Below are 26,841 nucleotides of genomic sequence, written 5' to 3' on the forward strand. Positions count from 1 at the left end.
AATAGCATAGAACAATAATTTGCAGATAATAGTTTTAGTATCTCTAACAGCAACAAACCAGAATGACACTAACTGCATCCGCTTTATAAAGGTTAGAGGTGTGACTGTTTGTTTTCCTTTTAATAATTTTCTAGAGCTCTTTATTGATTAATATGCAAAATCAAATATCTAAAGTCTGTGTATTGTGTGTCACTAATTTATTTCTCGGAACACTAGTTATAAATACATTTGGATACATTGTATTACAGCTATATAATGGTGCGTACACACGGTCAGATAAAAAGGGCGATTTAAACAATAACGATATTGTTTATCATTTGATCGTTTAAATCCTTTTTTTAACCCCCTCTAACGACCAAACGATGGTTGATGCGTGGGCACGGATTATCGATATCGACCATCACCCGTGCATGCAGGCCAACCTGGACGATATCGACCAGGTTCGCCTTTTTGCTATAGGGACCCGCGATCGTTGATGGCAGGTCGTTACATCGTTTGGGGGTTGGTGCATGTTGCTGGATGTTCGATATCAAACATCCAGCACATGGAGAACGATATTTGATCGTTGTCTGATCGTCCCATGTGTAAGCTCCATAATAAGCGAGAAAGTATGTTTGTACTTTATGCACGCCCAGAGTTTTTGGACTTGGCCCACCAAATTTGTCAGGGTATTGTAATTTGATCATTATACATTATGCCACACAGTAATGCCCCTTACATATTATGCCCCCCCCCCCATCCCCACAACAACTCATCTCCCCATGTCCCTCCAGCGGCCTCTCACTTCCTCCTGTGTGCTATCAGCAGCCAGCAGGTGTGGATTTGGTCCCGGGCCATCAATAAATTACAGCTGGCACACCGGCAGGCAGCGGCTGACATGGACAGACAGCTTTGGCGCAATTTGTATCTGGTGCCGGTTGCGAGCCAAGTGGAGTTCACAGACCGGGAGCCAAGCAGGAGCCGCCACTGCTGATTGGTTGCCTGTCTACGAGCTCTGATTGCCTCGTGCCCGGCGACGCTATCTCTCCATGTCTGCCTGCCAGTGCGCCAGCTGTAATCAGCTTGTGGGCCAGCATCAAATCAACACAGCTGACGCCCGGGGCCCCCTCGGCGGCCTTGGCTGCACCTGCCTACCTTGTGTACATGACTGGGTGCAGGAGTAGCGGCGGGCCACAGAGGCCGCACAGGCACCATAGCCACACCCCTTTCACCCACGGTAGTTACGCCACTGTTTGCATGCATGTTAGCAAGCAAACAGTGGGGTCCATTTCAGGATCAATGGAATGGGCTTATAGGTGAGGACAATGTAAAGGCTGCATGTACATTTCAGGGTCAGACTTCAACCCCTCGCAACGCCGGGTATTCCAGTTTCTTTGCATTGACAGAATTTAAGATGTGTTGTAATACGAGAATTCGCACAGTTTCTGACTTTCAGCTGGATTTGAGGAAGTGTGTGTGTGTGTGTTTTTGCTTGTTTACTGGACTGTCATAGTCATAAATTACACCCTTATGTCTGAGGTCTTACATATAGGATGCTGCATAATAGAGCATTAGTTTCACTGCCCTAAAATGCTGATTTGACTAAACCCTACAGAAACATTTTGGTGGATTTGTAGAGAAGGGTGTAGGCTACTTTTAAAGGTTTTGTAATGAGGATAAATACATTTGAGCTTATTCTTTTTTAGGTCACAGATCCAACTCGCATTTGGTGATCATCCTTTAGCCATGTCCTATCCAAGTGCCCCACCACCATACAATGATCGTGATCCCTTGAATAACCCAGGAGGATACCCTCAGCCTGGTGGCTACCCCCCAAATGTTCAACCTCAGCCTGGTGGTTATCCACCACCTTATGGGCAGCCGTCTGGATACTACCCACAGCCAGGCGGATTCTTTCCCCCTGGAGGATACCCTCAGCCCGGGGGCCACCCGGAACCTGGACATAATGAGCCCCCGAAACCAGTGATGCCGATGCTACCAAATGTGCCCTTCCATGGAGGTAAACTTTCACTTTTGTAATTTGTAGAGTTCTGGGTACCTTTTTCCATAGATATCTGGTTTTATTGAGACCACTGACACAAATCCTGTAATATTAGAAGTAGCAAGCTCTGCAATATATGGGTCACAATGCAAGGTGTGTATAAGAGAACTGTGGGTGATAAATGATTTGTAGTGATCTAATTTATTTTAAGAGATGTCTAAAGAAGCCATTCACAAATCTTGCACAAAGAAGGAATGTATAACATTATATACTGGATATCAAATCTTCTGTGTTTGTTGTATACATACAGTAGTGGCAGCCATCTGGTGGGACTTACTAGGAGTTGCTAACCTAGGGGTTGCTATAGATCTGCTAGGATGCATTCACACATATATAACCAGTGTTCTCCCCAGAAAATTTTTCCAGCCGGGTGGCATCAAGAAGTAGCCGGGTGGAGGCCTTCGCAGTAATAAAATGTTTTAAATCCCAACCTTACAATGATTTAAAATTGAAATAACAATTTATAGATTAATTCTCTTCTTCTTAGAGGCCCAGATACTGTCCCCTCTTGCAGGCTACACAGAATATACAGTCAGGTGCATAAATATTGGGACATTGACAGAATTTTCATATTTTGGCCTCTATTCACCACCACAATGGCTTTGAAATGAAACAAACAAGATGTGCTTTAACTGCAGACTTCCCGATTTAATTTGATCCAAATCAGATGAACGGTGTAGGAATTACAACGGTTTCTATATGTGCCTCCCACTTTTTAAAGGGCCAAAAGTAATGGGACTATCAACTCAAAAGCTATTTCATGAACAGGTGTGGGCTATTCCCTCGTTATTTCATTATCAATTAAGCAGGTAAAAGGTCTGGAGTGGATTCTAGGTGTGACATTTGCATTTGGAATCAGTTGCTGTCGACTCTCAATATGAGATCCAAAGAGCTGTCACTATCAGTGAAGCAAGCCATCCTTAGGCTGAAAAATCAAAACAAACCCATCAGAGAGATAGCAAAAACATTAGGTGTGGCCAAATCAACTGTTTGGAACATTCTGAAAAAGAAAGAACGCATCGGAGAGCTCAACAACACCAAAAGACCCGGAAGACCACGGAAAACAACTGTGGTGGATGACAGAAGAATTATTTCCCTGGTGAAGAAAAACCCCTTCACAACAGTTGGCCAAATCAAGAACACTCTCCAGGAGGTAGGTGTATATGTGTCAAAGTCAACAATCAAGAGAAGACTTCACAAGAGTGAATATAGAGGGTTCACCACAAGATGTAAACCATTGGTGAGCCACAAAAACAGGAAGACCAGATTAGAGTTTGCCAAACAACATCTAAAAAAGCCATTACAGTTCTGGAACAACATCCTATGGACAGATGAGACAAAGATCAACTTGTACCAGAGTGATGGGAAGAGAAGAGTATGGAGAAGGAAAGGAACTGCTCATGATCCAAAACATACCACCTCATCAGTGAAGCATGGTGGTGGTAGTGTCATGGCGTGGGCATGTATGGCTGCCAATGGAACTGGTTCCCTTGTATTTATTGATTATGTGACTGCTGACAAAAGCAGCACAATGAATTCTGCAGTGTTTCGGGCAATATTATATGCTCATATTCAGTCAAATGCTTCAAAACTCATTGCACGGCGCTTCACAGAGCAGATGGACAATGATCCGAAACATATTGCAAAAGTAACCAAAGAGTTTTTTAAGGCTAAAAAGTGGAATGTTATGCAATGGCCAAGTCAATCCCCTGACCTGAATCCGATTGAGCATGCCTTTCACTTGATGAAGACAAAACTGAAGGGAAAATGCCCCAAGAACAAGCAGGAACTGAAGACATTTGCAGTAGAGGCCTGGTAGAGCATCACCAGGGATGAAACCCAGCGTCTGGTGATGTCTATGCATTCCAGACTTCTGGCTGTAATTGCCTGCAAAGGATTTGCAACAAAGTATTAAAAAGTGAAAGTTAGATTTAGGATTGTTTAGTTTGTCCCATTACTTTTGGCCCCTTAAAAAGTGGGAGGCACATATAGAAACCGTTTTAATTCCTACACCGTTCACCTGATTTGGATGTAATTACCCTCAAATTAAATTTGAAAGTCTGCAGTTAAAGCACATCTTGTTTGTTTCATTTCAAAGCCATTTTGGTGGTGAATAGAGGCCAAAATATGAAAATTCTGTCAATGTCCCAATATTTATGCACCTGACTGTATTTTTTATACAGCTCTACAGATACTGGCCCCACTTGCTAGCCCGCCTGAACTTTTATACAGGAGGAGGGATCTTTGCCTGCCACTGTGTTGGCCACTTACCCCCTGCCCCAATGGCACACCCCCTACTCGGCACTCTCCCCTGACCAATGCCGTGTCCCCTGCCCGGCACCTCCTCCTGCACCAATACCGTGTCCCATGCTCGGCACCTCCCCTTGCCCCAATGGACCGTGTCCCATCACCTGGAACCTTCACTAACATGTTCTTATTGCCGGTGGACACGGAGCCACAAGTGAAGATCGTGACATTGACGCAGCTCGGCGTGGTGTCCGTGGTAACAAGGACACATTGAGGGTGACTGGGAATGCGGTGAATAGGGGCGGGGGGAAGTGCCGCGTGGTAGGCTGTTTCTGCCGGGCGATGCACCCGCAGAAAACAGCCTGGGGAGAACACTGATAACATTAACCTACAAAATATTATCACTGGAAAGGTTGTCACGGAGAGATATATATATATATATGCCCCAGGTTTTTAGCTGATTATCAGCCTTGATTGCCAGACCTGTGAGAAGCTGATAAAGATGTGTCAGTCTCTGTAGTCAGTCTCTCACTGCCTGGGGAACAAGTTAGAGGCCTGTTGAGAAACACTGTAATTATAGAATGTAAGTGCAGTGCTAAAGATTTTTGTGAGAGGGATGTTGGGTCCCTCCACTCTGATAGGGGGATTCATTTTGTTTTGAGCTGCTAATAAAACTAGCCACAGATACTACATGGTTGCTGCATGACAAGTGCAACCGTTTACCCCAGGAGACGGCACCCTTAACCTAATCTTGCCCTGATATATCAGGGATGCGCGTTCCCGTTTGTCAGATAACGATATCTGACATCTGATGTGTTTGCAGTCAGACTTGGACGATTCCATTCATTTTAATGCAGTCAAAAATCGTTCAATTGTTCAAAACTTTGGTAAAATCGTTCAATCGTTCATCTGACAAATCTGACCGTGTGTATGCTCCATTAGGGTTAGGCATTTACCCCGACGGTTAGGGTTAGGCACCAGGAGGGAGGGTTAGGATTAGGGTAAAGATTAGGGCTAAAAAACAACAACAAAAAACATGTGTCTACCATTTGAGTGTCGACCTAATGACCATGTCGACATTCAGTACATGTTGACCTTGTTACTAGTCGACCTTTAGTGTGTCGACCTTCAGTCCCTGTCGACCTATTGCCTGTCTATCTTCTATTGTCTATCTAGACAATGTAGACCTAATGATCCACACCCGTAATTAAAGAGACCAACAAATACACGGGATTAGAATGTGCAATCTACTTGTAATGTTTATATATCTTGCATCAAATTCTTGCTTTATGTTTAGTATTTTACTTTTTCTTCGCTATCTATTAAATCAATTATGTGATGTGTTCATTACAGTGTGTGCGAGTGTACCTGCTTTTATAAACCTCTGTTTAGATTTATGGAAACAAAATGAAAACAGCTATAATGTAATGTTGGAACAATTAATAACCCCAATGTTCCTTTATAAATATCAAATTAAGATTGTATAATCTGGCATTGCTATTGTTTGCCATTGGGATCTACTGATCCCAGTTTTGTTGGGGAATAGGTCTACTTGATTTAGTCACCAGCCATGCAGTCCTGATCTCCAGCTTGGAGCCTATTTGTATATTACGTGTATTCTAAAACATATATCTCTATTAAATGTATTTTACTGTGTTCACTGCATATTTACTGTATATTCTGTGTGCCCTTATGGATGTGATCTCTTTGACCAGTGTGGTTACTGAGTTTATTCACCCACAAGGAAATGTCCGGAAGACCATCATGTTGGTATAAATAAAACAGTACAACTACATGGCTAAGAATCTGGATAATGGCGCTGTGCAGTATACATTGGACCATCCACCTAATACTCTATATGCTCTGACCATAGACATCTGATGTATATGTAAAACCATAGTGCATACCGTGTGCTAAAACTGTAGGAATTAGCACCTGTACAGGATCATACTACCTTTTTTTTGTTCGGGGTCCATAGGGCTCCACAGGGAGACAATGGGGTGTAGGTCGTACTTGGAGGCAGGGCCGGTGCAAGGTTTATTGGCACCCTAAGCTTTTCTTCAGCCTTACGCCCCCCCACCCCCATCCTTGATAGCTACCAGGGTTGCATAAAAATCGGATAAAAAAAAAAAAACAGATTTATTTGATTTATATCAGATTATTATTACTTCAAACTAGGGATGTGCAGGCTCGGTTCTACTCGGTTCCGTTCGGTTTTTTTTACCGAATCTTATTGGCTATCCAAAACTCGTGACAGCTGAAACCCAATAAGATTCGGAAAAAAAAACCGAACGGAACCGAGTAGAACCAAGCCTGCACATCCCTACTTCAAACATGTATGGTGCAAATGGTTTCATGGATGCACGAAAGTTGATGATGACCGGCATAATTTGACGATTATTGGCATGAGCAAACTCTATAGCAGTCTCAATTTCAGCAGGACTAAGCTTTTTTCCCCTGTAACTAGGATCAAGTATATTAGCCAGCAAGTGGGCATCTGTGAGTGCAATTTTAGCTCTTGCGTTTGCCATCTTTACTACATTGCTGTGTTGTCCAATCATCTGCTTCTTCCACACTTGTACGACCTCACTGATTGTGCAGTTGCGTCTTTGTGCACGATCCAGGGCTACAGCTACATCATTGGATATGATTTAAATCATGATTTAATAATTTGATTTAAATTGTGCAACCCTGCTACACAAGCCATTATACAGTGCCCCCAGTAGTGCCCCTTATACAGTGCCCCCAGTAGTGCTGGCAGTAGTGCCCCCCCCTATGCAATGCCCCCAGTAGTGGTCCCACCTATGCAGTGCCCACAGTAGTGGTCCCCCATGCAGTGCCCCTTATACAGTGCCCTCAGTAGTGCCCCTTATACAGTCTTGGCCAAAAGTTTTGAGAATGACACAAGTATTGGTTTTCACAAAGTTTGCTGCTTCAGTGTTTTTAGACCTTATTGTCATATGTTACTATAGTATACTGAAGTAAAATTACAAGCATTTCATAAGTGTCAAAGGCTTTTATTGACAATTAAATTACTTTTATGCAAAGAGTCAATATTTGCAGTGTTGACCCTTCTTTTTCAAGACATCTGCAATTCGCCCTGGCATGCTGTCAATCAACTTCTGGGCCACATACTGACTGATGGCCGCCCATTCTTGCCTAATCAATGCTTGGAGTTTGTCAGAATTTGTGGGTTTTTGTTTGTCCACCCTCCTCTTGAGGATTGACCACTAGTTCTCAATGTGATTAAGGTCTGGGGAGTTTCCTGGCCATGGACTCAAAATGTTGATGTTTTGTTCCCCGAGCCACTTTGTTATCACTTTTGCCTTATGACAAGGTGCTCCATGATGCTGGAAAAGGCATTGGTCGTCACCAAACTGTTTTTTGATGGTTGGGAGAAGTTGCTCTTGGAGGATGATTTGGTACCATTCTTTATTCATGGCTGTGTTCTTAGGCAAAATAGTGAGTGATCCCACTCCCTTGGCTGAAAAGCAACCCCACACATGAATGGTCTCGGGATGAGTAGTAGTAGTAGTAGTAGTAGCAGTAGTAGTAGCAGTCACACACGGAAAGAAAAAAAAAACATCCACTTACTTTAATCCCCACTTCGGCATCTGCTCGTCCTCCCGGGCCAGCCTGCTCTGCATGATGGGAGGGACGTCATGACGTCTCTGCCATCACTCACTGCGGGACCGTAAAATTGAGCTCATGAGTGGGCTCTGGCAATTGGCGCAGCAGCCGATGAGAGTCTGTCTGACTCTCATCGGCTGCTAAAACAAACACACAGCTGCCGGCGGCTGTGTGTGTGTGTTACTAGTAGTGTAGTGCGGACTGCACTTATGTGCGGTCCACACTACACATCAATCCAGCGGCGCCCTGCAGTGGCCGGAGTTCTTAGGCAGCTGCCTAAGTTTGCCTAGTGGTAGTGCTGGCCCTGCTTGGAAGACTGGACACCAACAGCAAAGCTTTTCAATCTCAGGAAGCTCTGGTCCTTCCCCCCCCCCCTATACCTCGCACACAGCCTGAAGGCAACCCAGTTTCGTTGGTGTCCGGCAGGAGTTGGATCACCGTTAGAACAGTGGGGCTGCTGTTATTTTTATGATTTATTTTTATTTTCATACAGAGCAAGCAGCGCTAGACAGTCCTCTGGACGTCTGCACTGCTGCTCCATCACCCCTCCGCGGTGCTGCGACTCCAGTACTCGGCTAAGTACGGGGCTCCGGTGGGACCTAGCTAGCAGGGCTCCACATGCCCCGGACTGCAGCCGGGACTCAAGGTAAGGCGGGGACCCGTGTCTATGCATAGTCTTACCTCCGGTTTCAGGAGACAGAACGTAGACGCTGATGTAGACACCGGTTTGTCTGGGACTCCACTAGACCACCAGGGTTTAAACTATACAGGTTCAGGGGACAGCTGAGGCCAGGGACCCAGTGGTTGATATCAGCATAGGGGAAAAGGCCCTCTCCCTGCGGCCCCTCCCTCAGCTCAGGCTGCCATCCCATTGCGGTATTGCCGCCCCTGAACTGCTCCTCCCTCACTCTCCGCCCCCTCAGAGACTCACTGCAGCCATTTTCTGCAACAGCCTGAGGTCTCCGGGAACGCTGGATCCGTTCTTCCTGTATACCTCTCCCAGGAGCCAGGTTTGCATCGTATGTGACTTGTGCTAGCGCTGCTGTCTGTTTATTTTTCTCAACTGTCAGCTTATACCTTTCCCTTTCTGGAATACTGAGGTATAGAGGGTTCATTGTACCCCACATCTACCTATATTTGTGATGGCTATCACATACTGTATATCTGTGTTGCTCATTGCACTGTGCCAGATTGTGTGCTACATTATCCTTGCAGCTATGTCTAGCAAAAGCAAAAATAACACGCAGCCTGCTGCTCCCACTCTGGTGTCTTGCAAGTCCTGTTTAGCAGGCTTCGCTTCAGAGGAGCTCATTCAAGATGGTCTATGTGCATCTTGTTATATGGCACTTGGCCCATCAGCCCCTGCATCCTCTCCTCGGTACCCCCCCCCCCATGGCTTCTTTTTCACAGGTGTTGGCAACAATTGCGGACCACCTAGCAGTCCCTGTGGTAGCTCCCCCTACGGGATGGCCACATCAGGTACTCCCTGCGAGTCCTTTGCCTCCCCCATGGGTAGTTGTACTTTCTACCTCAGTGCAGAGTCTGGCGCTACCTCTACAGCCTTTCAACAAATGCTGCAAAAGGAGAAACCCTTACCTAGTAAACAAACTAAGCGTGCTGTGTTATCTTCCCAGTCCACCCAGCTATCAGATTCTGAGTTATCATCTGGGAGGCAGAAGACATAGACCTCTCTCACTCTGACTCCCCCTTGGGAGAGGAGGAGCCCCCCTTTAAATTGAATATTCCTGCATTTGTGAGAGCTATAAAATCTATTCTTCAAATAGAAGATACAGAACCCGCTCCTAAGGTAATAAAGACACAATTTAAGCGACAGAATGTAGTTTTGCCAGAGTTTTCTCACTCTGATCAGCTATCTGATCTTATGTGTGAAGCTTGGAATATACCTAGTAAAAGGTTTCAGCTACCTAAATGCTTGATTTCCTTTTACCCTCTTCCAGCTATTGATTGCACTAAATGGGAAGTTCCCCCTGCAGTGGATTACCACGTGACACGCCTAGTTAAGAACGCTACCTTACCTATCCACACTGCAACCTCCTTAAAGCAGACTATGGATAGAAGGATGGAAGCTTGCCTGAAGTCTGTATACTCTCTTACAGGAGCTATTACTCGTCCTGCCAGGGCTACGGCCTGGGTGGCAAAAGCCATTGAGAGTTGGGCAGAGGCCCTAGAAGATACATTTCCCTCTGATGCTTTGAGGGAACAACTATCCTACATATCTCACATTAGAGATGCAGCCTCCTATTTAGGAGAGGCGGCTTTGGATACGCTCATGGAAGGCAGATTCGGACTCTAAAAAGGCTTTGAAGTCTCTGCCTTATTCTGGGGAGATCCTGTTTGGCCCAGAATTGAACAAGATTGTGACTACCTTGGCAGCTTCCAAGACTGCTTTCTTGCCCTCTGCATCTACTACAAAGCCTGGGATGTCATCCTTTCGGTCCTTTCATAATAAAGGAAAAGATCAAGGTCAGTCCTTTCCACGGCAGTCAGCATCCACTAAGGCCTCCAAGCCTAGGACCAAACAGACCTGGGCTACTAGACGTCCACCTACCAAATCTGAGGATAAGCCTTCAGCCTGATGGGGAGGGCCTTCCCAGGGGGCTCCCAGTGTCGGAGGCCGACTTCTTCAGTTCACCCAGTTCTGGCGTCGGACCACCTCAGACGCCTGGGTAAATGAAGTGGTCTCCCACAGTTACGCCCTCTCATTCCTGAGGTGGCCCACCAACAGTTCTTTTGCACAGGACCTCCATCGGACCCAAGCTAAGCCCTGCTCCTCCAGGCCATTCATTCCTTCCTGCTCTCCGGGGTAATAATTCCGGTCCCCTCATCACAGCAAGGAAAGGGCTATTATTCTACCCTTTTCTTGGTTCAGAAGCCCAACGGGTCTCATCGGTCTATCCTCAACCTCAAGTCTCTGAACAAGTTTATCAGGGTGCCCAGGTTTCATATGGAAACCTTGCACTTTATTGTCCTGGCTATGAATCCTGGGGACTTTATGGTCTCTGGACATTCAGGATGCTTACCTACATGTACCTATAGCGCCTTCTCATCAGCAGTATCTCCAGTTTGCTGTCCTACAGCAATAGTACCAATTTCAAGCACTTTCTACAGCTCCTCTGGTCTTTACCAAGATCATGGCAGTTATGGCGGCCTATCTTTGTCATCAGGGGATCAGACTGCTCCAATACTTGGACAATTTCTTGCTCTTAGCAAGCTCCCCAGAATTTTTTCACCGCCATCTGCAAGTAACCATTGACTTTATACGAATGCACGGTTGGCTGATCAACTGGAAAAAAATCTTCCCTGACCCCTTCTCAAAGCATAGTACATCGGGGAGCCTTCGTGGACTCTCAGGCTTAGAGAATCTTCCTGACAGCCGACCAAGTCTCTTTATTACAACACAGAGTGCGCAGATTACTCCACAGTTCCCGAGTGTCAATTCACTCTGTAATGCAGACCTTGGTGTCCACCTTCGACATGTTGGTGTTCGCTCCATTTCACTCCAGGTCCCTACAACACCTGATCCTCTCCAGGTGGAACGGGCTGTCCCATCTGCTCAGATCCGAGATGATGGGCCTCTCTCCGGAGGTTCGCCTGTCCCTATCCAGGTGGCTACAGACGTCCCACCTAAACAAAGTCGCCCCGTTTGGATCCCGGACTGGGCACTCCTCACTACGAATGTAAGCCTCCATGGGTGGGGCGCAGTGATCGGCCAGCACTCCTTTTAAGGACACTGGAATCCACCCGAGGCAATCTTACCAATCAACATCCGGAACTCCGAGCCATTTACAAAGCCCTCACTCTGACTCAGGATATTCTTCAGGGCAGGCCAGTACAAGTACAGGCTGACAATGCCACGGCAGTGCCTACCTCAATCACCAAGAGGGCACTTTAAATCGGTCAGCAATGGCAGAAGTGTCCCGCATTCTCACATGGGCCAAATGCCATCGCTGCAGTGTCTATCATCAGGGATTCTCAAGTGGGAGGCGAATTTCCTCAGCCGTCACGATGTGCATACAGGGGAGTGGTTTCTCAATCCAGATTTCTTTCAGCTCCTGGTGGACAAATGGGGTCTACCGGACGTGGACCTCATGGCCTCACAACACTAGCACAAGCTTCCAGTGTACGGGGCCAGGACAAGGGACCTCGATGCAACCTTCGTGGACGCATTATCTGTGAGGTGGATTTTCTATTTGGCGTACCTCTTTCATCCAGCCTCCCTTCTGCCTCGGGTTCTTCGGAAGTTCAAGCAAGAGGAAGGCACTGTCGGTAGCTCCGGCTTGGCCCTGTCGCCATTGGTACTCCGATCTTCAATGTCTCTCGATAGATGTTCTTCTCCAACTTCCTCTAAGACCAGACCTGTTGTCTCAGGGTCCTTGTCTACATCTGGGCCTGGCCCGTCTGTCTTTAATGGCTCGGCTCTTGAGATATCCCTCCTAAAATCTAAAGGGTCTTCTAGCTCTGTGGTCCAGACCATGCTCAGAGCACGTACTCCGGCCTCTGCCAGGATTTATCACCGGGTGTGGCATACATATTTCCAGTGGTGTGCTACTAGAAGCTGTGACTCTCAGGTTTTTAGTGTTTCTAGAATCCTTGCCTTCCTTCAAGCTGGATTGGCTCCCGAACTCCGCCTAGCCTCTCTGAAAGTGCACGTCTCTGCTCTGGCCATCTGGTTCCAATGCAGAATTGCTCCACTACCGGCGGGTCACACCTTCCTGCAAGGCATTCTATGTATACAACCTCCCTTTGTCCCTCCTGTGACTCCGTAGGATTTGTAAGTGATTCTCCACACACTTCAGGATCCTCCATTCAAACCCCTGGATTCAGTAAATATCAAATGGTTCACTGCGAAGACTCTGTTTCTTCTGGCTATAGCATCTGCCCGTAGGGTATTGGATTTAGGGGCGTTTTCCTGTCGCTTCCCATTCCTAATCTTTTATCCGGACAGGGCTGTTCTTTGAACGCGCCCTGGCTTCCTTCCCAAGGTGGTCTCTCGTTTCCACCTTAATGAGGAAATTGGGGTTCTGGCCTTTCAATCACTAGACCTCTCCGCAGGTGAGGCCTCTTTGGATGTGTTCAGTGTTCTGAGGATCTACATGGACCGTAGTAGTTCCATCAGGAAATCGAACTCCCTCTTTATCCTATATGGATTCCACAAGAAGGGATGGCCAGCTAACAAACAGACACTGGCCAGATGGCTTCGCATGACTATCTCACAGGCTTGCACACAGACTACCCTTCCTGTGCCGGCTATTGTATTTGCTCATTCTACTCGCTCTGTGGGTGCCTAGTGGGCAGCCCACCGTGGTGCGTCTGCTGAACAACTATGCAAGGCGGCCACATGGTCTTCAGTCCACACCTTTCTTAGGTTCTATGCCTTTGATACATTTGCCTTTCAGGATGCTTCCTTTGGGTACCGGATTCTCCTCTCCGCTCAGGATCATCTCCGCCCTTGAACAACTGCTTTGGGACATCCCCACTGTCTCCCTGGAGAGCCCTATGGACCCTGCATAAGAAAAGGAGAATTATGGTAAAACTTAGCCTTGTTAACTCTCTTTCTTCGAAGTCCATAGGGTCCACAGGGCACCCGCCCGGTTGCACCTGACTTCTATGGCAGAGGTTCCCAAACACAGTCCTCAAGGCTCCCCAACAGTTCAGGATTTAGAGATATCCATGGTTGAGCACAGGTGGTTAAATCAAATTGACTGAGGTACTAATTAAGTTACCTGTGCTCAACCATGGATATCTCTAAAACCTGAACTGTTGGGAAGCCTTGAGGACTGCATTTGGGGAACCTCTGTTCTATGGGTTTCTTCTCTTGGTCACTTGTTTCCTTCTCTGTGTGAGAGTGCGTTTCTTCAGTGTACCAGTCTTCCTTCTCTCCTATCCTGCTCCTGCCTTGGGCTTGTTAACAAAACTGAGGCCTTCAGGCTGTGGGCAGGGTATAGAGGGAAGGACTGGAGCATCCTGGGATAGCAAAAAGCTTTGCTGTTGGTGTCCGGTCCTCCAAGTACCACCTACACACAATTGTCTCCTTGTGGACCCTATGGACTTTGAAGCTCTGCCTATAAATGGACCACTACCCCTTGAACACATAAGCAGTTTTATAATAATAAACACTTTACATATCCAGCCCATCTTGATGCGTTTCCCCAAATCTTCTGCTTAGAGCAGTTAAATGCTAATAACAGATTTGAAAAAGGTGACTAGTGCACAAAACCAGCATATACTAGCATGTGAATGGTAGATGCAAGATGTTAATTTACCATACAGCTACTGTGCAGGCAGTAACAGTCTTGTAAAAATGTTTGGTCACTCGCTCAATTAAATCACTGGTTCCAGGTTGTACATATTCAAGAGCATTAACAGATCTAACCAGTTGCTGCTAACGACTGTTACTCCATTTGATTGGACAATTGGCCAATATATTCCCACAACACATAACTGTGGTAGTGAAGAATATGATGACTGCATGCAAGACTCACATCAGTAGTAGGGAATTTAATATAATAGCTTACATTGTTTACAAATAACAAGATCGAAGGCAGCATGAATCCCCTGCTGGTAGATCACTTCTAACTCAGAGGTATATTTACTAAAGTTTCTAAAACAGACAAGTGGTGGTGTTGCCCATAGCAACCAATCAGTGAACCATCACCTGTTTGTTGTAGTGATGGTAGTTTTAACAAATGATAGACAGATCTAGCTAAAGCTGCATACACACGTAAAGATTTTCTGTCCAACCATCCAACTAGTTGATCGGTTGGAATGAAAATCTATTAACGTATCGGAATAACTGATGATCAGCAATTTCCTCCTAAATGCCAGAACACAGATGAAAATGGCCGTCAGACAAGTTTGTTAAATGTTTGATCTAAACAATTTGTTCAAACAACAGTTTTTGTCCATTTTCTGGCGTTTGGGAGCAAATTGCTGATTGCAATTTGCTTTCATACCATACCAGATTTTCATTCCAACCAACCAACTAGTTGGATGGTTGGACAGAAAATCTTTACGTGTGTATGCAGCTTAAAACTTCAGGTACCTGTAACTTATCAAGCTTGCCTCTGCAGGTGATGCAAGCATGTACAACACAACGGATGGAGAACAGTTTGGTACTTTCGATGATAAAGTCGTTCGTCACGCTTTCATCCGCAGAGTAAGTGGTCATCTTTGCTGTCATTTACCAGGAAATTACCAATATTTTTTATTAAAAATAATCCAACAACGTATTCCTCAGCACTGTATAGTGGGGAGATCAAACAAATAACATGAGACTAAAGGAGGGAGGGCCCTGATCGCAAGAGCTTACTATTAGAGAATGATGATCACTGATCCTTCAGGGATACGGTGAAATTATTCATGGTACAAATCCCAGATTTTGTTATCCCAATCATATTTTGGTTGGGATCGGCAAATCTGGAAAATGTTGGATTTCACCGATACCCCAGCACCAGGGGGTCTGTGAAACGCCCCAATACATTGTGGATGTACGGGGGCCTTTATATAGGGATGTTCGATTGTCAAATGTTTAGGAATAGCGATAACCTTTTATCCACTTAACTGACAATTTTTTAAATTTTTTTTTTTTTTTTAAAGAAATGGGCCTCATAAAATGTTCTTTATTATTATTTTTTTTAATTAAGTAAAGAACATATTTTTAAAAATGAATTAAAATATTTTATTGAAAAATATATACATATGATTCAGGGTGTTTCGTGCCACCCTATGTCCATAGGCCCCACCTTGAAAAATGACCAATAGACCTCCACACACATAACCCCCTCTAGTGGTTATAGATTCCCGTTTCTGTAACCCCCCCCATGCATACTTGCCAACTCTCCTTCATTGTCAGGGAGACTCCCTGAAATAGTAGCAATCTCCCTCACTCCCTGAAGAGTCTGCCGATCTCTCTGATTGCACCTTACCCCCATTATTAAGCTGTTACATAAAAAAAAAAAACAGAGATATATACATTCAAATGGGATCATTAGTATAATTTCCCTGCATTGGTTATAAGGCACAATGATCCCTATCACTACATGCATTTCCTGAAAAGTATCAGTGTGTTTTCATCAACAAATAGATCTTATTAACTGCTTTGAGGCTCGTTTACATTTGGATGTAAGTCAATTTTATGACACGCCCCTCAGATGTAGCAGGACACGCCCACTTTACCACCGTGCTCATAGGTGCTGCTTTCACAATCTCCCTGAAATGCTTTTTCAAAAGTAGGCAAGTATACCCCCTTGTCAGTTTTTTTTTGCACACGTTACCTCCTCTTCCCCCATGGACTGGGGGTGTTTTAAAAAAAAAAAAAAAAAAAAACCTCCGTACCCCAGTGTCAATTTATTTTATGGGGTATTATACCCCTAGTGCCAATAGAGTCCCTTTGTTTGTATTACCCCCTATCCACATGTAGAGCACAGCGGAGAGTCAGCCTGGGCAAAGACTATAAGCATTATTGAATTAATTAATTTGTTTCAGCCCACAAAATAGTTTAGTGCAGGCGATGGGTCTACTTTCAGTAATGGCTGTCGGTTTAGTTTTGGGTCTTATAAGAAGTTATACCCCAAAAACTGAAGTCCCTGGTGTCCAGCATTTACAGTGTGCCCCTGCTGTCCTGTGCCCACTGGCGCCCCTGCATGCTTTGGTTGGTGCGCAGGATGATGCATATCTCCTCCTTCCTGTCAATACGCAGCATCCTGTGCACCAACTAAAATATGGCCAGTCTGTGCATTCGTTCTATGTGTTTAGTATGTGTACATTTGCGTGGATATGATGTGTATGTTTTATTAAGAATATTACACCTCTAGTCTTGTTTATGTGCAGTTGTTGCATTGATTCATCACTGGCTTCTTTTTGCACTTAATATTGTTGAATACCTACTCGTGTCCATCTTTTCCAGGTTTACACCATCATATCGGTCCAGTTACTGGTCACTGTCGCCATCATCGCCGTCTTCACCTTTGTGTAGGTTAAATCTCATGTGCACCTTCTGATACCTGCTGCTGAATAGCTCTATAGTTACAGGTCACCTCCAAGTCACCTCCCTTATTTTAGGAAAGAAACTAAGAAAAGTTCAGAATTTAATATTTCTGATGGGTTTTAGAAAACCTTTACATATGTGTAGAAAAACTATTGAGAATTTTGATCTTTTCTATTTTGATGCTATGTAAATTATTGCTGTGATTTATTTTGAAAGCGACATAACATTAAGAATTCTTGCACAATGCAAATGACCAGCGTCCTTGTTGCCACAGAAAGGGATATCTAACAATTCAGAACTATTATGTATAGTGTAAATTGAATTATAGTTGTGACCAGTACTCCTATTGTGTAGAACTCTAAATGATGTAGTGTAAGACCTATATAGACCATAGCTTTATATTCTTAGAAACCATGTGTTATCAGTGAACGTCTGACTTTTGTGTGTTTGTGCAGGGAGCCGGTTTACACCTTTGTGAGGAGGAATCCTGCTGTGTACTATGCCTCCTAGTGAGTATATACAAGCACACATCACCCTGTATATTCTGTATGCACTGACGTCTGCCCTATAATAACAAACTCTCCTTCCTATTCTGCAGTGCTGTATTCTTTGTCACATATATGGTTCTTGCTTGCTGTCAGGCGCCCAGGTGAGATTTCACTATGTTTTAATCCGTAAGTATATTCTAGAAGCTCTGGTTACAGTATAGCATTTCTTATAACATACAAACATATAGTTATAATATGATGATGCACTTAAGGGGCATATAACTGCCACCACATTCAGTTGTACCCCACTGCAGGGTACAATATACAGGGTGCAATACAGCCTCTGGGGTCTGAACTTCCTCCTTATCTATGATGAATGTTTAGTGAGCAAGTGGTGACACTGAGAGCTTCCACCTGAAGTGGCTATTTCAGGAGTAGGAGGAATGACGGTGGTGCCCAAAAGGAGTACCAGGAAAAGAGGGGAAAGTTACTTACCAGCAGCGGCTCCTGTCCTCTTCCCTGAGGGGGGCTGCCGCTCCTTCTGGTCCCGTCGCCTGCACAATGAATGTCAGGCACCGAGGCTTGCGCATGAGCGGCAGTAGAACCGAGCATGCGCATAACACTAGACCAGCTTCTTAGGGCTGCATTGGTAGCGCCCGAAAGGCAGAACATCAGCTTCCACTGGAAGCCACTCTCTGCTTATGGCAGCCCGGACTGGCAGTCCTAAGGGGAGGAGACACCTCCCCCTGGGGCTGCCTGTCCTGTGCATGACTGGCAGTTGACGCTTCCAATAGAAAGCCACCTCCAGTGTAGCAGTCACAGTGTAGCCAGTGCAGTCATGGACTGCACTGGCTCACTGAAGTGGAGGATTTTACTGTGGGGGGGCTGCAGCCTCGCAGCCCCTAGGTAAAATCCACCATTGGTGCTTACTCTCTAGCTCTCCAGCAGTCAGTGATCATCCCACTGGCATGGAGATTGAAGGAAGAAGACCACAGAATCTCCTTGCATTTACTGTTTTGGGCATTGTCAGATGGAAGCTGTGAGCAATAAGTGTTATAGGGCCTGATTAAGAAATGTACACTAATGCCACTGTTGCTGCGTCTATTTACCTGGCCCGGCGACGGGTTACAAGGGGTACACCCATGCCCGCCCCCGAGGTCCTGAGAGGCCCTGAGATTCAGAGGGCTCAGGGGCACAAACAGCATCTGCCGCGGGTCCGCTACTAATAGGAAACAAAGTGACCACCCCGGCAAAATATAACTCCACTTATGCACATATTGAACTGGAGGCTGGACCTATATGTAATATATCTGTGTATAGATATAATAGTATAACCTCTTAAGAAAGAAGAAAAAACACTCTCCAGGTTTTCAGCAAGATTATTCAGTATTTAATGATTAGACCAAAATAATTTGCCAACGTTTCGGTCCAACATGGACCTTTGTCAAGGCAAAATAGCTTCTGAACATCAATGGGTCACTCAGCGCTGGTCTATCCTGGAATGTGCTGATGCTGCATGCATCTAGATAGATAGATATAGGTGCAGGAGGGATGTGTTGGTTGTTTGGAGGAGGGGTTGAGGGGGGCCCCCCAGAAATATCAGTGTAACGGGCCCCAAGATTTCTGTTGCCGGCCCTGCTGTTTACTAAGCTGCTATGCGAAAATATACAAATGTCGCTGACACCGAGGAATGTATTGAGACAGCCACCTGCGGCTTCACAAATCCAAGCATCTGCGCAGTTTACCGTTAATCGCTCAACTGTGAAAATATCGGCATAGTGTACAACTCTAAATCAGGCTCATATTCCATGAAGATGCCCATTAAGGATACGCATAGCGTGAGTCTTTATTTTCCACATATTGTTGTTTATAGAGATCGTAGTATAATGAGAAGAACAGCATCTTATTCTCACCACCCTGTTCTTATATAACCCTTCACCTTGCAGGAGACGCTTCCCATGGAATATCATTCTTCTGAGTATTTTTGTAAGTATCTGCTTATTCAGTAGACTCTTTTTACCTGCCCATGGGAATCTTCTGTACTCTACCACCAGTCATTATATCCATGATGTCTCCATTTCTGCCAGTATTCTAGAGAACTCTCCACCATGGATTCTGGTCTTGGAACGCTTACTAGTGGTTTAGTATTGGCTATTTCATGTCTTTGTAGCAAATAATGAATGTCTCTAGGAGACTGCACTTGATTGTAAGGATTATGGGCCTCATTTATTAACGAGTTTTATCACCAAAACGATTGATAAATTTCACTGTGTATGATAAATTGTGCTCCAGCCAATCAGCTCTTAACTGTCAACTGTTAGAAAAATGACAGTTGGGAGCTGATTGGCTGGAGCATAATTTATCATACACAGTGAAATTTATCAATCATTTTGGAGATAAAACTCGTTAGTAAATGGGGGTCTATATCTCCTTAACTGTGACACTATCAAGTGTGAGAGCCCCACTGATCTGCTCACCATGAAGACAGTAAGGGGCTGATTCAGAGTTGGGAGTAAAGCAAATAGAGCAAGTAAATTTACAAATGAACAAACCATGTGGCAATTAAGGAGGCCAATCCTTGGATCAGCGGGATCCCGGGATTTAGCCCCAATATTACCGGGATTTGAATCCCGGGATTGGATGTTACAATCCCGGGTATTCGGGACTGTCTGGCGCATGTTGCCATTGCGCAATGTCTTTGTTTTCTGCCGGGCAGCGCTGAGCCCTGAGCACTCTGTTCAGATGCTGTGCGCGGCATGACGTGCACGCCGCACCATGCAGCCCCACACCGCCCGTCCTCCTTCAGCCGTCCCTGCAGCCATCTTAAGCAGAGGAGTACGGAGAGGAGCGGAATGGCGGTGGGAGTCAGGCAGTCCTGTCTCAATAAAAAAAAAAAAATACAGTGCTGTCAGTGCCAATCTTGAGTCTCTGAGGGACAGGAATCAGGAGGGGGAGGGAACCCTGCTGCTGCACCCCCACACAGTGACTGACTGGCAGATGAGACAGTGGGTGCCTGTGCTGTGCCTGCTGGAGCACCATTTGTTGGCTGCCTGTTTTGGAGGAGACTGAAGGGACTGTCTGGAGTGGACTGGACTCTGTAGTGGGGGTTGGGAATGATATCCTGGCTGTCTGGATGCCGCTGCTCAGAATATCGACAGCTGCTTCCCAACAGCCAGAATCCCGACACCCATAGGAAGTAAAGTAAGTATTTTCCCTACCTAACCCCTCCATAACCTGGTGCCTAAACCTAACCCCCCCCCCCCCCTTCCTAGTGCCTAAACCTAACCTTCGCCTCCCTGCACCCTAAACCTAACCTCCCCCTCCCCGTACCCTAATCCTAACCCTACCTTCCTGGTGCCTAACCCGCTAGCTAATGCTACCCTCTTCCTGCACTGTACTGGTGTCAGGATCCCGACCTGTCGGGATTTCGGCGCCGTTATTAAGACCGTTGGCATCTCCTACGCCGGGATGTCGACTACATCCGAGTACTGGCCTGGGTGAGTCTCCTTTCTGAGGATGATGTATATTTTATTTGCTAATACATCATCATGGGCCTGCTGTGCTGTGGTATGTGGGAGCCCTGGCTGAAAGTTATTTTATTCCTGTGAGGGTTTGGAGCCTGGGCCAAGGTTGGCCATGACTTTTGTTCACTTATTCTTGTGTGGACAGTAATACTGAGGGGGCTGAAAATATTTATTTTTTTTCCTGTGGGCCTGTGCTGGGCCATGAATGTTATTTATTATAGAGTACCTGTGGTGTTGGGGGCCACGGCTGAGCCCTAACCACACAGAAATAAAATAACATTCATGGCCCAGCACAGGCCCATAGGAAAAAAAATAATCTTTCAGCCCCCTCAGTATTCTCATTAGAGAACAAGTATATTTAAAGTGTGTATGGATGAAAAAGATTTGTAAAGTGCGAGGAATAGGAGAAAAACACTGTAATCTCTCTGTTTGCCCATTCCTGGCACCAGAAACTCTACCCTGCAGATATCATTATGAAGTCCAGGTATGCTTCAGTTATGTAGCGATTTGAATTATGTTGTGTTATTTGAAATTATGTAGCCGTCCTACTGGTTATTGTCTGGTGATCACAGGCTAGTATCACCCTGCATTACAGAAACACAGCCAATCCAGGAGAAGGGGGAAGGTGCTAAAAATGCCCATTCTCCCACATCCTGGCACCTACACTCGCTCTCAAATTATGTATTCCTTTACAGTAGTAATCTGGTGTTCACCATACAATAACATTTAGCAAAGTGTTAATCGCTCCAGAGATGGGAGGGGCAAAGGAGAATTCTATTGCCCAGATTTCCCCCATCATGGCATCTATAAACACAGAGGTGACCTCATTTCATGTGGTAGATAGTCTTTACAAAATGTTACATCTTGCTGGTACAGATAATAATAATTCAAAAGCAAGAACCACAAATTATTTATTGGTTGTGGCTACAAAAAATAAAAATGGCCATTTTCATTAACATTTTGGGTAGAATGTCTTTTTTGTTGCGTGAAGAGGAATAAGCCAACTATTGCTATTTTCTGGGGAAAACCGTAATCATTTGTGTGGGATCTGCATAAACAAAGGACTGATATTGATGATGTGATGTGACCAGCTCAAAAATGGCAAAATATGCTCAGTACAGCACTGAAATGAAGTAACAATCACCTACACGCTGTGGAGAGGAGACATTTTGTGATTATCTATTAATGAGAATGCAGCATATTTATTCATTTGTTAGGAAGCAGTCACATCCCGGAGACACTTCTAGTCTTATACTTATGAGGTGCTGGTTTCTAGTGAAATTATTGGCTGCATTCTCATATATAGTGTTTCAGCCCAAAAAATCAGAAGTTATTGCTGTCATTCTGTACTGTAGTCCCCAACATTTTATTTCTTACAAGTAACACTTTTCACATCACAAGCTGTGTCATTTATACCCCTTTTACACTGGAGCTAAAACCCAGGTTTTTGAAGGGTTAACCCGGGCAGCTCCTTGGTGTAAAAGGGGAGAGAGTTGGATCGCCGGGTCGAGTGACCCGGCAATCCAACCCAGGTAACTAGCAGGGTTTAACACGGGCGTAACCCGTGAAACCCTGCTGTGAGAACAGCGCACTCCGGGTCACGATGACCTGGAGTGCGCTGCTAGCCGGCCGATTGGTCCGGCTTCAGTGGCGCTTGGAGATGACGTAATCTCCAAGTGACCACTTTCACTCCGCAAAAGCCAGGTATATGCAGACACGACTGCGGTGTGAGCGGCGCTGACTCGGGAATATCCTGAGTCGGCAAAATTCCGGGTCTGATCCGGATAGGAACTTTGTTCCAACTCCGGGTCAGACCCGGAATTTAGGTGGAAAAGGGGTATTAGATGGATTATAGAGAACCTCATACTTCAGCGATATTCCTGGCTCCTAATTAATTAATGGATATAATAATAATGTTATTTATCTAGGGCTTTTCTGCCAATATCTAGCAGTTTAGCTGAAATAGTTGATTCCCCCGTGTGTAAGCAATGAGTTTGCTTTCAGTTCAGCAGTAATTAGTGTTGATAAAGAAGGAAATAAGGGAGTTTTATATTGTGGTTCTGTCCATGTGGTTGGTGTGTGTGCAAATAATATATTCTAATTTTTTTTTTTTTGCAGACTCTCGCCATGTCCTTTATGACTGGAACAATTGCAAGGTATGTTTCATCACCCCTATTGTAATATGTATGTAGGTACTCGCACACAGTAATTACACGTAAGACATACAAAAACAGTATGCCCTTCAATTTCTGTTAGTGTAACGTATAATACTCTTGCCAAAGATTCTGCATTACCAAGGTTAGAAATTCATGTTGGAGATGTTCTGGGAAATCATTTTTCATAAAGGCAATCCTGTTATATTTAATTTCCCCTTTTAACTGAAATGCATGGTGCACGGTGTACAAATGTGCAATATATGCAAATTTGTGTATGAGTTCTGTCTTGATGTATATGATGCATCTACAATTAATAAAATCAGCTGCATTCTAGTTGGACTGAATTTGCTGACCTGCGCTATTGTGTGATGGTCACTGAATGTATGATCTACTCCACACAACATCAATATTTCATTTTCAATGCATGTATTTATACTAAAACTAGGTTTATGGACCTCATGTAAATTAAAGCATAACACATGCTGATTAGTTGTACATGCTGCTCCTCTAAAACAGGTGGAGTATGAAGGGAGATGTATCAAACCTTCCAAAGAAATAAAGTGGAGAACTTGAACTTGGCAACCATTTATCTAATACAGTCTGTGAAATGACAGAAGCTGATTGGTTGCTATGAGTAGCTCTCCACTTTCTCTCTCTCATCTCACCATGAGTAAGAAAGAAAAACACCATCGGGCGCAAGGTATACATTGCTGTTTTAAAACAACGTATTCAATTTGAGGAGAAAAGTCCGGATCCGCGATACTTTTCGCCGATGACGTCATTTTCGCCTGTTTGACTTCTACCCCGTATTCAATTTGAAAGACTTTCCGCCTAAGCGGAAAGTCAATGCAATGTACTGGGCGAATAAGTTTCGCCTATGAATAGCAGGCAGAAAAAAGTGCAGAATTGGGGTTTTGGGGTGCAACATTGCGGGAACCCCCGTGCAGCCTTCAGACAGTCCCCCAAAGGTAAACTGTGTCAAAAAAGTTTTAAAAAACACTTAAGGACACCCCAAAAAATGACTTTGAAAAAGGGTGCAAAAAAAAAATGTTGGAGTACAAAGTTAAAAACTAGCGAACTTGTCTCTGGGGGGGGGGGTCCCCAAGTGTGCCCCAAGTGTTTTTTTGATTGCAGGTGCTTGCGGCAGGTGGACTTTTCACGATTTTTTCAAAATCACTTTAGCAACTTTTAAATATGCTGACCCCCATTTTGAAGTACCTCAAATTTGCTGGGGTAACTTATTTTCTGGAAAAAAACCTCCTGAATACTATTCTTCACTACTTATACAAAACACTATTTAGCAGCTATTGAGCCCGTTTAAAAACACCAAATACCTTCAGCAAGCCAAATTGGGGGGTACCATAGTGAACCCCCATGTCAGAGCATCTTTTGGGGGGCGTCAGGCTGATTTCCCCAAATCTGATAGTACTTTTCGCCTGTTCAAGTTTCGCCGGGTCCCGTTTTCGCCTACTTTGAAATTGAATACGGGGTAAAGCGGGCACGCGTGCGATACTTTTCTGCCTACAAAACAGGCGAAGTAGGTGGAAAGTCCGGGACGCGAAAAAGTATCACGGCTTGGATCAAATTGAATATGGCTCTTAAGACTGGAAGTGTTACTTCTGTCAGTAGTTGAAAGCTCTAGCTGATGTAGACTCTTGCCTACCATCTGTTGAATTTTGTACTTTAGACGAGAGCTTAATTGAAAAGCGCATCAGTGTATTGTAACCTTATCTCAGGATTGGCTCGTCTTGCTTCATAATGAATGTCTTCACTCATATTTTCTCTAAAGTCAAGCACGGGTTGACTTAGTAACTGTCAGTGCAGGAGCAGTGAGACAGTTGATCCTCTGACTCACTGTCCTCTGACTCACTGCTCTGCCTGACCCTCACTGGAACATATGACCCTGGTACATATCAGCCTGTGCCTTCAGATCCGTGCAGTTTTAGGCACTGGAAGACATCCTGGGCAAACTTGCTTAAACAAAAAATTTCAAATCGGAGACTCCATGGCCTACTTGGTGGGCACTATTTAGACCTCCATGACCCTGACAAATTTCAAACTTAGCCAAAAACCTAATTCTGGCCAAACTACAACACCATGCCAAATTTGGTGGAGCTAGGTCCGTGCAAAGGACAAACAGACACATACACTTTCTCACTTATATAGATAATTGATTAGTAAAAATAAAACAAAAATATTAACAGAAGTAACAATACTTCAAAAGATACAGTAAAATGACAATGCTAGATATGAAAGCTTGGTAAACTCTCTTGATGATCACTAATAATTAATCAGACATTCATCTAAGTCACTATGATGACATTAGTTCCATAGGAGAGAAGTGTTCACATCGGGATCAGAATGGCAATTGTAGCTCTAGAACAGAATGCATTTCTTACCTCTGATGAAGCCGCATTCCAAGTGTGCGTATAATATATGCTGATGCTCGCAGGGCAAGGTTCTCAGTGAGGTGCTCGTTAGGAATCGAAAAGACTTATAGTTACAAAGTAACATATTTAGGTTGAAAATAGACACTGGTCCATTGCATTCAACATTTTATAAATCCTGTTCCAGTAGAAAATAAAATAAAACCTCCATTAAGACTCGGGTAGGTGGGGTTCTTCCCTGACCCCAAAAGTGCCAATATAATACATTTCCTGGCTTAGTCAAATCCATAATATACTCTGCTAATTATAACTACATACACCATTTTTTTGAAGAGACCCATGCAAACCATTATGCATTTTGTGAACTCTACAGTTTAATCGCCCTTACAGTAAAAATACTTCCAATGCTTGTGGTGAGTCTGTGTTTCTTCCATTCACAAATAATAACCCTTAACTGACTAATCTGTGTGGTCCTTGGTATAATAAGTTTGATAAAACCACCAGTGGATATGAGCCATTAGGAAAATCATAGCTTTCCACACTTGTAGTTTCACCACATTGAGAGGATCCCTACCTCTGACCTCGATGGTAATAAAGATTTAAGTCTAGTATCTTTGTAATACAACAATGATTGCAGTAGGATGCTTTAATTATTCAGATGCTTATTCCCGGCAGTGCCTTCCTAAAATCACGTCCTCTGTTCTTTACAGTTTTTACAGTTCAAAAGCTGTTCTGATCTGCATTGGAATAACAGCCATAGTCAGTATCGCAGTGACCGTCTTCTGTTTTCAAACAAAGGTGAGGCATCTGTATTGCATGTGTTGTAGGTGTGTGCATGACGAAAGCTGTTACTGACTGTCTTCTGGACTCCTCTCTTTGTGTACACTGTATAATCCTTTTAACAATCAAGGCGTGTTTATTGGTCTGACGTACAGAAAACTATGCACATACTCACGCATGCATTGCTCATACCTGATGGAGTGGGGGTACCAATCAGAAGCCACAGTCGCAGACATTGCAACTTCTGATTGGTCCTACCGCTCATAGCTATTTTACATTGGTTTACGAAAATGTTCATAATTTTATGCGTTCATTTAAAGTCACTTAGCTGTGTTTTATCTATTCCTTCAGGAACAATTATATTTATTTACCCACCTGTCAGTACTTAGTAGTGGACTGTTTATGCATTGGGTCTAGACTAGAGATGGTCAAACTCTAAATAAGATTTTTAAATAATAAAGATTTTTTTTTTGTATTCAAGCAGTGACTACAGGTTCAAAATGAAAAAAACAAAATCCAGAAAAACCCATTCAAATATATTGATTTAGGCACAAAAATGTTCATGTCTGGCACATGGACTT

The 26,841-nt window shown here is 44.4% G+C and overlaps 1 protein-coding gene across 2 annotated transcripts in view; it reads left to right on the plus strand.

Moving 5' to 3' along the window:
- Nucleotides 1–26,841, plus strand: part of TMBIM1 (transmembrane BAX inhibitor motif containing 1) — a 59,643-nt gene that overhangs the window by 22,272 nt on the left and 10,530 nt on the right. For both annotated transcript variants that reach the window (XM_088472379.1, XM_088472378.1), the window contains exons 2-9: nt 1,686–1,999; nt 15,010–15,095; nt 16,845–16,909; nt 17,381–17,434; nt 17,524–17,574; nt 19,360–19,399; nt 23,056–23,093; nt 26,191–26,278. In XM_088472379.1, the coding sequence (XP_088328505.1) occupies nt 1,726–1,999; nt 15,010–15,095; nt 16,845–16,909; nt 17,381–17,434; nt 17,524–17,574; nt 19,360–19,399; nt 23,056–23,093; nt 26,191–26,278 (696 nt within the window). In that variant the 5' untranslated portion in view covers nt 1,686–1,725. The remainder of the gene's footprint in view (nt 1–1,685; nt 2,000–15,009; nt 15,096–16,844; nt 16,910–17,380; nt 17,435–17,523; nt 17,575–19,359; nt 19,400–23,055; nt 23,094–26,190; nt 26,279–26,841) is intronic.

This window comes from Taudactylus pleione, unplaced genomic scaffold, assembly GCF_031769625.1.
Source record: "Taudactylus pleione unplaced genomic scaffold, aTauple2 ptg000122l, whole genome shotgun sequence".
In the NCBI taxonomy this organism is placed as follows: domain Eukaryota; kingdom Metazoa; phylum Chordata; class Amphibia; order Anura; family Myobatrachidae; genus Taudactylus; species Taudactylus pleione.